This window comes from Lolium perenne, chromosome 7 (assembly GCF_019359855.2).
Source record: "Lolium perenne isolate Kyuss_39 chromosome 7, Kyuss_2.0, whole genome shotgun sequence".
Classification (NCBI taxonomy): domain Eukaryota; kingdom Viridiplantae; phylum Streptophyta; class Magnoliopsida; order Poales; family Poaceae; genus Lolium; species Lolium perenne.
In genome coordinates, this window is record NC_067250.2 from 220,632,648 (window position 1) to 220,646,614 (window position 13,967).

General features: G+C 48.1%; 1 protein-coding gene across 1 annotated transcript; it reads right to left on the reverse strand.

The window, feature by feature from the left end:
* Nucleotides 1-6,517: 6,517 nt before the first annotated feature.
* LOC127313593 (probable inorganic phosphate transporter 1-4) lies at nucleotides 6,518-10,079 on the reverse strand. The gene is made up of 2 exons (XM_051344082.1): nucleotides 9,924-10,079; nucleotides 6,518-8,491 (listed from the first exon to the last, which is right to left on the reverse strand). The coding sequence occupies exon 2, from the start codon at nucleotides 8,432-8,434 to the stop codon at nucleotides 6,833-6,835; it is 1,602 nt and encodes a 533-aa protein (XP_051200042.1). The 5' UTR covers nucleotides 8,435-8,491; nucleotides 9,924-10,079; the 3' UTR covers nucleotides 6,518-6,832.
* Between the last annotated feature and the right edge of the window lie 3,888 nt (nucleotides 10,080-13,967).

A 13,967-nucleotide genomic window follows, 5' to 3' on the forward strand; every position in this document is an offset into this window, starting at 1 on the left:
GAGCGATTCAATCAACATGGAGGCCGATTCCAGCAATCGGCCAAAATTATCCTCACCATACGTTCTGCCTGTGCTCAACATCGACCTAATGGGCGGCGGTTTTACGTCGGCTGATGAGAGTGAACACTAATCCTAACGGAGCCGACGTTCAAATACAGTGCCTTGGCTAACTACAGAGCCGATATCCGCAGTTACCTGGCAGATTCGGCTCGGGGGAGGGGAGCACCTAATCAGATGAACATGTGCGATACATGTGCAGCGAAATATTGGGGGCCGATAGAAAATCGGCCAGTAAAAAAAAATTCTCATGGTATACAGCGGATGCACGGGCATCGACTTTAGAACTAAGAAACAAAGCCGATGCACAGCCATCGACTCTAGTACAATTACACAGGATCTACCCGCTGCGTGTTCAAGACGCAAGTCGTTCTTCAGTTCAGCTTCGAGGCCTTCTGCTTCCTTGAGGGAATAAACAATGAGAGATTCCTCAGCTGCAATGAGCCGATTTTGGTGCCCGAACCTGCTCTTCGAGGACTTCCAACCCTTTGCGCCAGTTCAGCAGTACTGTCAGAAGCATCAGTTTTGGCATGCAAGGCAGCCTCTTTCTCATTAAGCCGTTGGTGTTCCGTCTACAACATCGGCTTTCAGCAGAAGAAAGGTGATCAATGGGGGTAAGTTTGGCTCACTCTGCATGGTGGCTGTCTCAGAAATTACCTGAGTTCAAAGCCCTTTGTTTGATCTGTGCATCCTCACCGCTATTCTCGCCTTGACTGAGGCTCGGGGGGCAGCTGGCCTGGTAGATGCTCTGTTTTTAGAAGCCGATTGGAGTGTCATCGGCTGACCCTGCATCATAACCTTCTTCGAAAGCGGTGAGTTGTTGCAGTAGAAGACTACTAGAGCTGCTGAAAGGGAAGCCGTCATCATCTACAGGGCCAGAACCGTTTCTGTTGCTGCGAAAAGATAGAGCAAGGCGCTATGTTCGGGCAGTAAGGGGCAGTTAAGGATCACCTTCAGGCTGGAAACCATAGCGTGGGCATTGGATGGTGTTGCCCATGGATTCATTGCAGTTGCGAACCTGCGCGGTTGACATCTGAGGTTCATATGGCCATGGGTTGGATCTGTTCAAGTGGCGTTTTGGGGATTTGGGTTTTGCCCTTGCGGACAAGTCACAGATTACCCTTTGTTTGAACAATAGAGTTGGCTTTGCTCGCGTTTCATGGCAAGGTCCGGTGCGCTGCCATCGGCTCATAATTTGTTGACTTATTTTAGCAATCGGTAAATTTGGTGAAAGGACAGAATCAGCTGAGAAGTTTCTTCTTCATAATAAGAGGGGTTTTTTACAATGAAGAGCCGATTGCTCAAGAAAGGAAGAACACAAGAAGAGCCGATTGCTCAGGGGCTACTAGTCCTACTTTACTAATCCTCGCTGGCCTCGTCGTCGGCGTCGCTGCCGTCGGCGCTGCTTCCGGAGAATTCCTCGTCGCTGCTACCCCAGCCCTCGGCCGGAGCCTCTTCTTCCTCGTCATCATCATCATCCTCGCTGTCCGCCCAAGCGCGGAAGTGCTTTGCCGACGGATACCCAGCGGAGGAGGAGGAATCATCCTCCTCCTCTTCCTCTTCTTCCTCTACTTCTTCTTCTTCCTCCTCCTCGTCGGAGGAGGTGGATTTCGCCCAGGGGTGGAGGTCGTCTTCGCTTTCGCTCTTCAGCTCCCCTTCGATGAGGAACTTGAGGTCGTCTTCCCCATCGGTCAGAGGTAAGTCACCATCTGACCCGACGAGTGCTTCGGGTGGGCCGTCTGGCACATGATCAAAGTTCCACTCCTGCTCGCTCGAGGAGGAAGACTGGAGGGAGAGGCCTGAGGAGATGGAGGAAGAGGACGACATTGCTGCAGGGGAAGAGGGTTTTCTTGGTGCCGATGGCCAGGATAGAGCAAGCGGATGAAGTGGCGAACAGTTCAGAGCGGTTAAATAAAGGGGATATAGTGGAGATTCAATGCCACAGCAGTTTCCGAGGAGATGGTGCCCAACAGGAAAGAATTTGCCAGATCACGCGGGGAAGTTGAGAAGGCAAGGCATCATGATGAAGGGTACTGCGACGGTTCTGCCACGACATGTCCCAACGAAGAAAAGCAGAGTGATTTTGGAATTATAAATTCCAAAACCAGGGGGGCATGTGTTATCACCAGAATTTGACCGAGTCAGAGGTGGGCCGCGATCAAGATGGGCTTGAAGAATATACATGGAAGAAATACGTGAATCGGCCTTATATGCAAAGTTTGGGCTAGTTTGCCTGTGTATCTGTAATATAGTAGGATACGTGTTGATTAGATAGAGTTTGGCTCGTGCCCGGTTGGGATTATTCCCACGTTAGAAAGTCTACGGACTATAAATATGTATCTAGGGTTTATGAAATAAACAACAATCACGTTCACCACAAACCAATCTAGGCGCATCGCCAACTCCCTTGTCTCGAGGGTTTCTTCCGGGTAAGCATCATGCTGCCTAGATCGCATCTTGCGATCTAGGCAGTACAAGTTTATTCGTTGTTCATGCGTTGCTCGTACTGAAGCCTTTTTGATGGCGAGCAACGTAGTTATCTTAGACGTGTTAGGGTTAGCATTGTTCATCATATCATATGCTATCGTCATGCAACCCTGAGACGTCTAGCCGCCCTTACGCCTATCTTAGGTGTAAGGGCGGCACCCCGCTTGATCATTATCTAGTAGATCCGATCCGTTATGGTTGCTTCTTGTTCGTCAAGGATTAGTTTAATATCTGCATAGTTAGGCCTTACAAACGGGTTGAAGGATCCAGTGGCGCGTAGGGTGTAGTTTGCTAGCCCTAGACAGGATGTTCCGGGGATCAACCTCGTGTTGGTTTTTAGGCCTTGTCTAGGGTCGGCTTACGATCACCGTGCGTGGCCGCCAGGCTCAATCACGAGTAGGATGTTCCGATTATGTGGTGAAAACCCTAAATCGTAGTAGGTCGTTTTAGCTTTATATCGATCAAGCAGGACCACCATATATTCGTACACCTTGTGCGAATCATGGGTGGATCGGCTCTTTGAGCCGATTCACAGGACAACCTGAGAGCCGATCGAGGCTCGTATTTAATGTTTACGTGTATGCCATGCAGGAAACTAAGCGAGGCACATCCATCACCTTCCTGACCAGGTATAGGTCAGGTGGCACGCCCTTGCACCAGCATCGGACGTGCGGGCCGAGTCTTTGCGGGCCGTCGCTCGGAGGTACCAGGGCCAGCCGCAGTCCTGGGAGCCTCCCGGCTCTACTGTGTTGCCCGTCGCTGCTCGCCGGTGGGTTTCTGACCGCAACAAAGTTCGAAGCCCATAGACGAAAGGGGGCCACGATCACACCAACACTCATGCCAAAATATGTTGATTCCCCATTGCCGAGAGGCATCTTTGTGGAGACTCTAGAAAGGGCCATGTATGATTCTTCATGGAGCAGCTTGGAGCCCACCCAAGAGACTTGAAGGTCCGCCCACTGAAGCCAAGGCTAAGAGCATCCCCAGCCGTTGGGGCTCCCCAGGCCGAAATCCGGCGTTAGTTATCGCCGGATGGATGTATTTTGTGGCCTGGGGAGGCCCATTTTCCCAGCCGCGAGCCCATGGTCGCGCACCCACCGCGTGCATAGCGACGGCGCAGTCACCGGGAAGGGCAATCGTCGGAGTGCCCTCGACGCATTGAACCGTCGCAAAGTGGTCTGGAGAGCCCAAACGACTCGTCGGGAACGGCCGAAGTGGCGTCGATGCGAGAACCGCCGTAATGGAGCACGAACTCCGCGGAAGAGCAACCGCCGCTCTCTTCGTCGAGAGACCTATATATACGGTTTACGACGGCCGACACCATTCATCTGTTCTCTCCTCACCATCCTCCGTCAACCATGAGCGATCTCTCTTGGCCATCGGACACCGACAGCGAGGGGAAGCCGCCTGGATGGCGCCATTGGTGGGATAAAGCTGCATCGTCCAGCAGTGACGATTCCCCCCGCCGGCCAGCGAGGACGACGAGGAGGACGAGGAGGAGGACGAGGAGAAGGACGAAGGGGCCAAGGAGCAGGCCGAGGAAGAGGCCGAGGAAAAGGAGGAGGAGGAGGACGAGGAGGACGACGAAGAGGCTGAGGACACTGACGAGGAGGAGGACCCAACTTCCTCCGACGAGGAGGTGACGAGCCGGAAGCGTCGCCGCCCCGACGATGAGGCGGGGCCATCTAGGAAGAAGAAGAAGTAGTTTAAGTTTGTTTTCAAGTTTTTATATGTAATTTTTATGTTCATTCGAATTATATTCGAAATATATATAATCTATCTATGTTGCACCACTTGAGAGTTCAAAGCTTTCGTTCGACGAGGGTATTGCCGTAGATCGGGAAGACGAGGGTATTGCCGTAGATCGGGAAGACGAGGGTATTGCCGTACAAACCCAGGCCATTGTCGCCGACAAGTTGGGGCCACACGCGCTTTCGTTTCGTCCGGACTCCCCGAGCGCTCCCCGGGGGGCCGGGGATGGCGTGGGATCGCCGGATGGATTTAGGCCCAAATCCGGATGAAAACGAGGAACCGGGGGCGCGACTGGGCCGAATTACGCCGTCCGGATGGAAAAAACGCTTGCCGGGGGCCTGTTCGGGGGGACGAGTGGAGATGCTCTAACGCAGCCTAAGAGCATGACCTGGTCTTTCTAGATTAGGCATTACGAGGCCGTTGAACGCCTTTGGTCTGGACACCATTTTCTAATTGACAAGCACATGGTGCCCATTGGTGGGCTCGGCGTCGTTCCAGCCCGGATGAAGTTCTTTTTTGCAGTTTTAGTGTCTTCTTTGAAATCGTGAGACGGCGGCAACATCCTAAAATCATAAGGTCCCTACCATCCTATCATCACTCCACTGGTGTGTGTCTAGCGTCGGCGAAGGGTACATGAAGTTATGTGTCCAACAAATCTTTCGGGATATGTTTGTTTTCGTTGTTGTGGTCTGAGGACGGTTCTCATCATTGATGATGATTGTTGCTCCGGTGTGTTGATCCTTTAAACTCTTAGCAAGATGACTTCACTTCTGTTTAATACAAGGGTGATGCTAGCCGTCGGTCGCCCGACACAGCGCCCGAAAATCGGTTGCACTCCCGCCCGTTGGATGCGACGGCTCGTCCGTCCGATTCCTCCGCTGCACAAAACGTCGCTATCAGCTGTAGGAAACGTCGCTTTCGTGCTTCGTCCGGCCTGAGCAGTGGAGGGTCGCGTGGTGTTTGATACTTTGATACGCGTGTCTGGAGCCTGCCAGCATGTGTCCCTGAGCTCTTCCTGACATACTGCTAGTGTACACTGTACAAGCCTACTGGTGCACGCACTACGTTGAAATCTTTTCATAAATACCGCACTATACAACCATATTGCATAATATATATTTTATTGGAAATGTAACAATAAAATCCTAATCATTCTTATAATATTTTATTTCTTCAATAACAGTTTTAGAAGTGTTTACTTAGGAAGAAAGTATTACAACAAAACATCATCACCCCACGTATACAAAAAATGTACTATTACAACAAAAAATCATCACTCCACGTATAAAAATATATAATATTACAATAAAAAATCATCGCCATGCGTATAAAAAATATACCATTACAATAAAAAATCATCGCCCCGCCTATAAAAAATATATACAATTACAACAAAAGAATCATCACCCAAGTATAAAAAATATATACTATTACAACAAAAAATCATCACCCCGCGTATAAATAATATATACTTTTACAACAAAATTGTGTGATCATTTTCATAAATGAATGCTAAAAAATAAGTTCGTAAACAACATTTTTCTTTGCAGTAGTTTGATTTACTACAAAGCTGATCAACAACTTTCACAAAAATCACAAATTATTACAACAAAAAATAATATGTTTCTAGCAATGGAAAAGTGATTGCCAACATTTTATTTTGCTATAGATTAATTGATAACAAAATCACCAGCTATTTTAACACAACAATTTTGGAATAGTCTTGGCTAGTACAACATGATTAGAAGACAAAAAATGGCTAGCTAGTAGTACTAGTACACGGAAGCTTATACTACTCATGGCCGCCCACGGTTGGAAAAGTCAAAAAGCCATATGACTACACGGACCACTCCACGCGGAAGCACTGACGCGACGTAGCAAAGCTAGGTACTAGCAGCAGTAGGGCCGGAAGGGAGCGACTGAGCGAGTCACAGAGTCATTTGCATGCGCAAGCGGCGACCACAGGAAAGAAAGGCGTGCCGGACAGGCGATCGATCTTTGGCGCTCGATCGGTCGGCTGATTTCAAGCATTTTCCTTAATACAACCAGCTCTAGTACGCCAAGGTTTAACCGGCTCCGGTGATAGAAGGATGGCGATGGCATCGTATTTTAGTGCTTGTAGTTATCGCTAGATGGTCCAATGTATTATTTACATATTTTATTACTTACAATGAGAGATGACATGCAGCAAAAAAATTTAAAAAATCAAAGTCGGAAGATAGGTAGGTAGATCTGGGAGTAATATATTTGTTCTTCATGTCGATACAAAATCACGTCCTTGGACTGTAAACATATCACCACCCACTCAACTCATTCTGTCTAACACAAGTGTACTACTACTACTACTACTATAGACTGGCAGCATGGATCCATCGCATCTTGATGGGCTATTACCGACTCTAGCTTAATTAACATGGAAAATTATTGTAATCTTCGTTGGACTCCTACGTGTACGCGTACACGTGTAGCCCGCCGATACAACCATCCATCCGAACAGATACGCAACTGATCATTCCGAGTGATCGATCTTCTCTGATCACACGGGCACCGTCCTGGCGTGCGCCGGCGCCGTCGTCTCGTCGTCGTTCTCGCCGGAGAGCTCCTCGAGCGAGATGCCGTTGGACTCGGGCGCGAGGAAGGTGAAGCCCATGCCCAGAAAGTTGCAGGCCGCGAGGATGAAGAGCGAGTTCCTGACCCCGATCCCGGCCTTGTAGCCATGGTCCACGAGCTTCTGGTCCTGGTTCTGCGCGAGGTAGAGGAACCCGAAGGAGCCGATGATGGCGCCGAGCTTGCCCGCGGCGGCGGAGATCCCGTGGCACGTGGAGCGGAGCCTGGCCGGGAAGATCTCGGCCGGCACGATGAAGGTGGTGGAGTTGGGCCCGAAGTTGGCGAAGAAGAAGGTGAGGCCGTAGAGGACGACGAAGCCGATGTGGTTGCCCGGGGTGGTCCAGTGGTGGTACGGGAAGGCGAGGCCGAGCATAAAGACGGCCATGAAGAAGAAGCCACCGAGCTGGATCCAGAAGCGGCCGATCCGGTCGATGAGCGCCACCGTGAACCAGTACCCCGGCACGGTGCCGCAGAGCGCGATGAGGGTCTGCGCGCGCGCGATGCGGTGGACCTCCTCGAGGGCGCTCATGGTCTTGGCCTTGGGGATCCAGTTGATGGCCGTGAAGATGTCCTTCTGGAAGAGGTTCTGCGAGTAGAAGGCGATGTCGAGGAGGAACCAGCAGGTGGCGGTGCCGAGCAGGTGGAGGCCGTGTCGGTGCAGGAACTCGCTCGAGAAGAGGCCGAACGAGTTGCGGTCCGGGCCGCCATCGTCGGCGGGGTCCTTGGAGTCGGCGGCGATGTCGACCTGGAGGACCTTGGACATGTCGGCGGCGGCCTGCTTGGCGTTCTTGGCCACAAGTGCCGTGTAGCGCGCCGTCTCGGGCATCTTCATCCGCCAGTAGTAGGTGAGCAGCGCCGGGATGGCGCCGAACATGAGGATGATGCGCCACACGTAGTCGGCCTGCGGCGGGGTGGATGCCACGGCGCCGTCCTGGTACGCGGGCGCGTCGAACGCGGCGCGGAAGGCGGCGGAGACGATGAGGGTGACCACCCCGCCCGTGAGGATCCCGAACCCCTGCATGGCGAACACCGCGGCGATGAAGGCGCCGCGGGTCTTCTTGTTGGCGTACTCGGACATGATGGTGGCGGAGAGCGGGTAGTCGCCGCCGATGCCGAAGCCGAGCCAGAAGCGGAAGAAGCAGAGCGTGGCCATGACGCTGGAGGGGGTGGACCCGAAGGATAGCCCCGAGGCGAGGGAGCAGAGCACCATGCACATGAGCGTCATGCCGTAGACCTTCTTGCGTCCCATCCGGTCGCCGAGCCAGCCGAAGAAGAGCTGGCCGGAGAGCGTGCCGCAGAAGGCGACCCCGTTGACGGCGGCGGCGACGTTGGGCGGGAGGGAGCCCGGGTCGAGGGAGCCGGCGCGGTAGTAGTAGACGCGGCCGAGGAGCTTGGTGACGAGGGAGATGCAGAAGAGGTCGTAGGCGTCGGTGAAGAAGCCCATGCCGGCGATCACGATCGCCGTGAAGTGGTACCACTGCGTCTTGGCCGTGTCCAGGGCCGACAGCACCTCCAGCTGCTCCCGCGCCATGGCTGCCGGCGGCCGGGTGTCGTCCCGAGATCGGTCGAGAGCTCCTACTGGTGGTTTCTGTTGAGAGGAGAGGAGGGTTAAAGATGAGATTTTGTTTGGGGTAGCCCGATGGATCGAGGCTTGAGTTGAGAGGCAGGATAAATAGGCTCCAGGTTGTTGACTGCTCATGGAGAAAGGAGAATAAACCGTTTACATCTTTGAAAGAAGAAGAGAATAAACCGTTTACTAGTACTACGTATTTGTTCCGATTTAATGGCAAGGTTTAAAAGGTGCCAGCTTTTTTTTCGTTTACATTGCGTGGAGATAGAAAATATTCCGGCAGGATATTCTTTTGTATTCATAATTTCGAGTAATAGTGCCTTGAAAATATTTCCACACTCTTAAAAATATTCCGAGAGGATATTCTTTTGAGTAGTTTGTTACGCATACGATTCAATCGTGATTTCGGAAAAATCTTGTGCAGTTATTGTTGAGTAAAACGAGGAGAGAATTCAAAAAAAAAAAAGTTGTAAAACGAGGAAACAAAGGTGTCATCATCAAGGAGACACGCAGGTCTCCGTTAGTTGGGGAGGCGACAGTGACAATGTAGTCAAGACCTCCCAAAAGAAAACAAAAAAGCTCCATGGAAATCGAGTTCCGTGATTTTCTTTTTTCGCGAAACAGTTCCGTGATGCTTGGCGATGGTGGGGACAGATGCGACTTGTTACATGAGGAGAGGATGGGTGAAGAAATCAAAATCATAGGTTTCGTCGATCTGATGCGCCTTTTTTAGTTTGGGATACTGCCTCCACTCACACAAACTCCTATAGCTATAGAGAAAGGCTAAATTTGGAAGATTCTTTTGGATTGGCCTGGCCATCTGGCTCGTCATGTGATGCCATTTAGTACAAATCAAATGGGACCCCTGGTGTGAATTCTCCCCACCTTGGTGAACTTGGTATATATAAAAATTTGAAAATTCAAACGATTCTGAAATAAGTTTTGTGGACACATGCACATGTTCTCTAAATGTTTGCCTAGTTTCGCTAAATAATACATTACTAATTTTTTTTGCTACACGGAGATCACAAAATTGTGGCTGGGAAAAGGGAAAAAAAGTCTATTTTGCTTTAAATATTTGTCTTTTTATTCATATACCACATATAAATATATTTTGATGTAAATTTGGTTGTACATACCAGACAATGGTTTTTCAGATTTTTTTTGAGATAAATAACGTTTTTTTGAATTTCAGAAATAACAACCTTACCGCAGCTCCGGAGCCAAAAACACTTTCCGTCTTGTGGGTAAATGGTGAGTAATAGTACTGCATGACTGGTTGATGAGTAATTATCATATAAATACGCTATCGCGAAAGAGGAAAGCTGATCGGCCGCAAAGCATACACCAACGGGTAATTATTGAAATCCATATCATGATTTGCATGGAGATTTGCAAAAGTAAACGTCAAATATTGAGAGATAAAACATTAAGTCTATTGAGGACTCACCAAGCGGGAGAAAAGCTAGTAGTAGCTTGCATGAAGGGAGCAATGGATAAGAAGAGCTTTGTTAGGAGTTGCAGCGAGCTAGAGGAAGAAGAAGACTATGATCATGCTACTCCGGATTGCTATGAGGATGCTGCTGGCGGGAAGCCTCTATTTATCTTAAGAGAAGGAGAGCAAGTAGAGGAGCTACATGGCCCACATCGCGTATGATAGGAGTAGTTGAAGTACACTGTCACATGTACACGTATAACGGAATATTCGCTCGCTATTCCCGTTGTATTAGCAGTCAACTACGACGACGACGACGATGACTAGCTAGGTAGCTTCCTAGGCGCCGTACGTGGCCGGAAATTTGGTCCCGGCTACCAATTAATAAGGCTCTCTCGAGTCCACTCCTCCGGTCACCGGCGTCCATTCTTCAACTCCTGTCCCGTCTCTATCAAATGGTTCAAGATACTCGCCTCTATATTGAGATTATGAACACATCATTTTTAACTACTTCTTCCCTTGCATATTTGATATTTAATTCGTTCTAAAATAAGTGTCTCAGTTTTTAGAACGGACATATATACTCCTTTACTTAACAAATATTTTCGATAAAGGATGCTTTCATTACTTTTATAAGCAATTACATCCAGCATCTGCATAACCAGGATGCACACAGCCGTTTATGTTGTCACAGGTTCGAAAATGATAAAAGCAAAAACTAGGCGAGATACATATCAAGATGAAACATATAACGCCTAAGAAGTAGGTGGAGCATCTATCCGTAGACTATGCTGCCACCCATGTTGGGAAAAAATATCCCTCGCCGTAGCCTCCAACCGTGTATAGACCTCCGTAAACAGGTCTCGGTTCTCCACTCGCTGAAGAGGTAACCACGAACGGAGAATACCTGTACATCTGTAGATGACCTGCAACAAAGAGCAATTTATATCATTAAAAATCTTGTCATTTCTATATAGCCAAAGCGCCCAGATAACTGCTAGGTCCCCACCCTAAGAAGCAACTTAAACCTTGAGTCGACACCATGAAGCCAATTACCAAAGACATTGGCAACACTAGTCGGAGGATACAGGGTAGACGCTACTTGGATGACTGACCATATAGATCTCGCGAACTGGCACTGGAAGAATAAGTGCTTGATTGTTTCGTCCTGATGACAGAAAACACATCGAGTACTCCCATGCCAATTACGCTTAACAAGATTGTCTTTGGTGAGGATTACCCCTCGACGAAGTTACCATCCAAAAATTTTAATTTTTAATGGTATCTTCATCTTCCAAATCTTTTTATTATTATCAACTGGTAAATCAGAAAGAAGGATCGCGTTGTAGAAAGATTTCACAGAGAAAGCACCATTGGCATGAAGGTTCCATCTAAATTCGTCCGGTTCGTCCGATAATTGAATATCCCCGAGCCGTTGAATTAAGGTATTCCATGCCGCAAGTCTTTGTCCAAGTAAAACCCGTCTGAACGTCACATTCGGGGGTGAGGTAGCCATTACGGTAGCAATGGTATCACCTTGACGACGAGCAATCCTATAAAGAGCTGGATACTGTTCACTTAGGGGTGCATTGTCAAGCCAAGCATCTTCCCAGAAACATATTTGTGCTCCATTTCTGATTGAGAAAGTGCCATGGCGAAAAAATTCATTTTTTGTCGCCATTAGCCCGGCCCAGAAGTGAGAATCCCCTGGTTTCCAAACCATTTGGGATAGTGTCTTCGAACCGATATACTTTCGCCGAAGGATAGTCTGCCAAGTCCCATCCTCAGTGAGGAGCTTAAACAGCCATTTTCCCAATAGGGCCGAATTCTTGACTGCCAAATCATGAACTCCAAGCCCACCTTGGTCTTTGGGACTACAAACTATACTCCACTTAACCAGTCGATATTTCTTTTTCTCGCTGTCCCCTTGCCAAAAGAATCTGGATCGATAATAATCGAGTTTATGCAGAATTCCTTTTGGTAGGATGAAAAATGATAACATATACAGTACCATATTTGTGAGTACTGAATTAATGAGTACCAATCTTCCACCTAGGGACAGCAACTTGCCTTTCCAACTACTAAGGCGTTTTTGTAGTCTTTCTCCCACTAATTTCCATTCCGCGATTGTAAGTCTCCGATAATGAATCGGAATACCCAAATAACGAATCGGAAATTGGCCTTGCCCACAACCAAACAACTCTGTGTACAGAGTCATATCATTTTGGGCATCACCGAAACAGAACAATTCACTTTTATGGAAATTGATTTTCAATCCCGACAATTGCTCAAAAGCCGCCAAGATTAATTTCAAATTTTAAGCTTTTTCAAGATCATGATCCATAAATAGAATTGTATCATCGGCGTATTGAAGTATAGATAAGACACCATCAACTAGATGTGGAATCACTCCTTCAATCTGGCCATCAGCCTTAGCCCGCTCTATGAGTATAGCCAGAATATCCGCTACGATGTTAAACAACATCGGTGATAACGGATCCCCTTGGCGTAACCCTTTTCGTGTTTGGAAATAGTGGCCGGTGTCATCATTAACCCGGATTGCGACACTACCTCCATACACAAAATCATTTATCAGAGCGCGCCACTCTAGAGAAAAATTTCATCCTGAGTGTTTGCTGTAGAAACGACCACTTAACTTTATCATACGCCTTTTCAAAATCTAGTTTTAAAATAACCCCATTTAATTTCTTAGAATGCATCTCATGTACCGTCTCATGCAAGACCGCCACTCCATCAAGGATGTTTCTTCCTTGCATAAAGGCCGTCTGTGATGGCTGGACAACATGATCCGCAACCGTATTAAGTCTAATGGTGGCCACTTTCGTGAAAATCTTGAAACTTACATTTAAAAGGCAGATAGGTCTAAATTGTTGAATCCTTTCTGCCTCATTAACTTTCGGTAACTAGATTACTTCACCAAAATTTAGACAAAATAATTCTAGTTGTCCAGAGTGTAGGTCACTGAACAAATCTAGAAGGTCCGATTTAATCGTATCCCAGAAAGTTTGATAAAACTCAGCTGGGAAACCATTAGGACCCGGTGCTTTGTTGCATTCCATTTGGAAAACTGCCTTCTGAACCTCTTCCTCAGTATAAGGTGCGGTTAGTAGACCATTTTCCTCAACGGAAACTTGGGGTATATCGGCCGTTAAATCCTCATTAAGAGAGAAAGTACTTTCCTCCGGAGGACCAAACAAGCCTTTATAATAATTAGTAATGTAAGATTTGAGCTGCTCATGGCCTTCAATCACCCCTTCATCTTGTGTAAGAGAATGAATACGTTTTTTCCGATGCCTCCCATTGGCTAAAGCATGGAAATATCGCGTATTTGAATCTCCTTCCAAAATGAACTGGGCTTTGGATCGCTGGTACCATTTGAGTTCCTCCTCACGAAGAAGACTCGCCATCTGCGCATTTGATTGATTTTTGAGTTCAATCTCCTGCGTCGACAACGGTCTAACCTCCGCAAAAGCCTCAAGCTCATCAATAACATTTGATAAGCGAGCCTTCTCTTTTTTAAGGATACCAGCCGTGTGGGCAGCCCAACCACAGAGATGTTTGCGCATTGACCGCATCTTATTGTTCCATCTCAGAATTGGAGAGCTGCCTCCGACCGGTCTCTCCCAAACCTTCTTAACCATATCATGAAAACCCTCTCGATGTAACCAACCAAGTTCAAATTTGAACGGCCGCTTACACACAGGACGGGGATTCCCAGTGGTTAGGAGGATGGGGGCATGGTCAGACAGATTTACAATACGTTCTAGTGCACGGACAGACACCATAGGGTATATATTTTCTCATTCGGTGTCCATCAACACGCGATCTAGTTTCTCGTAAGTGGGTTCAGGCAAGCTGTTGGCCCAAGTAAACTGCCGACCAGACATGAACACCTCCCTTAAATCAAGGCTGTCAATGACAGCGTTGAACAGAAAAGGCCAATGTCCATCAAAGTGGCCTTTACTTTTCTCGTGAGGAAATCTCAACAAATTAAAATCGCCTCCGATTAAAATCGGATAGGGATTATCTTTTGTAAGA

What these genes read in the sequence shown, in the direction of transcription:
- LOC127313593 (XM_051344082.1), bottom strand. Translation starts at nt 8,434, where the DNA reads ATGGCGCGGGAGCAGCTGGAGGTGCTGTCGGCCCTGGACACGGCCAAG.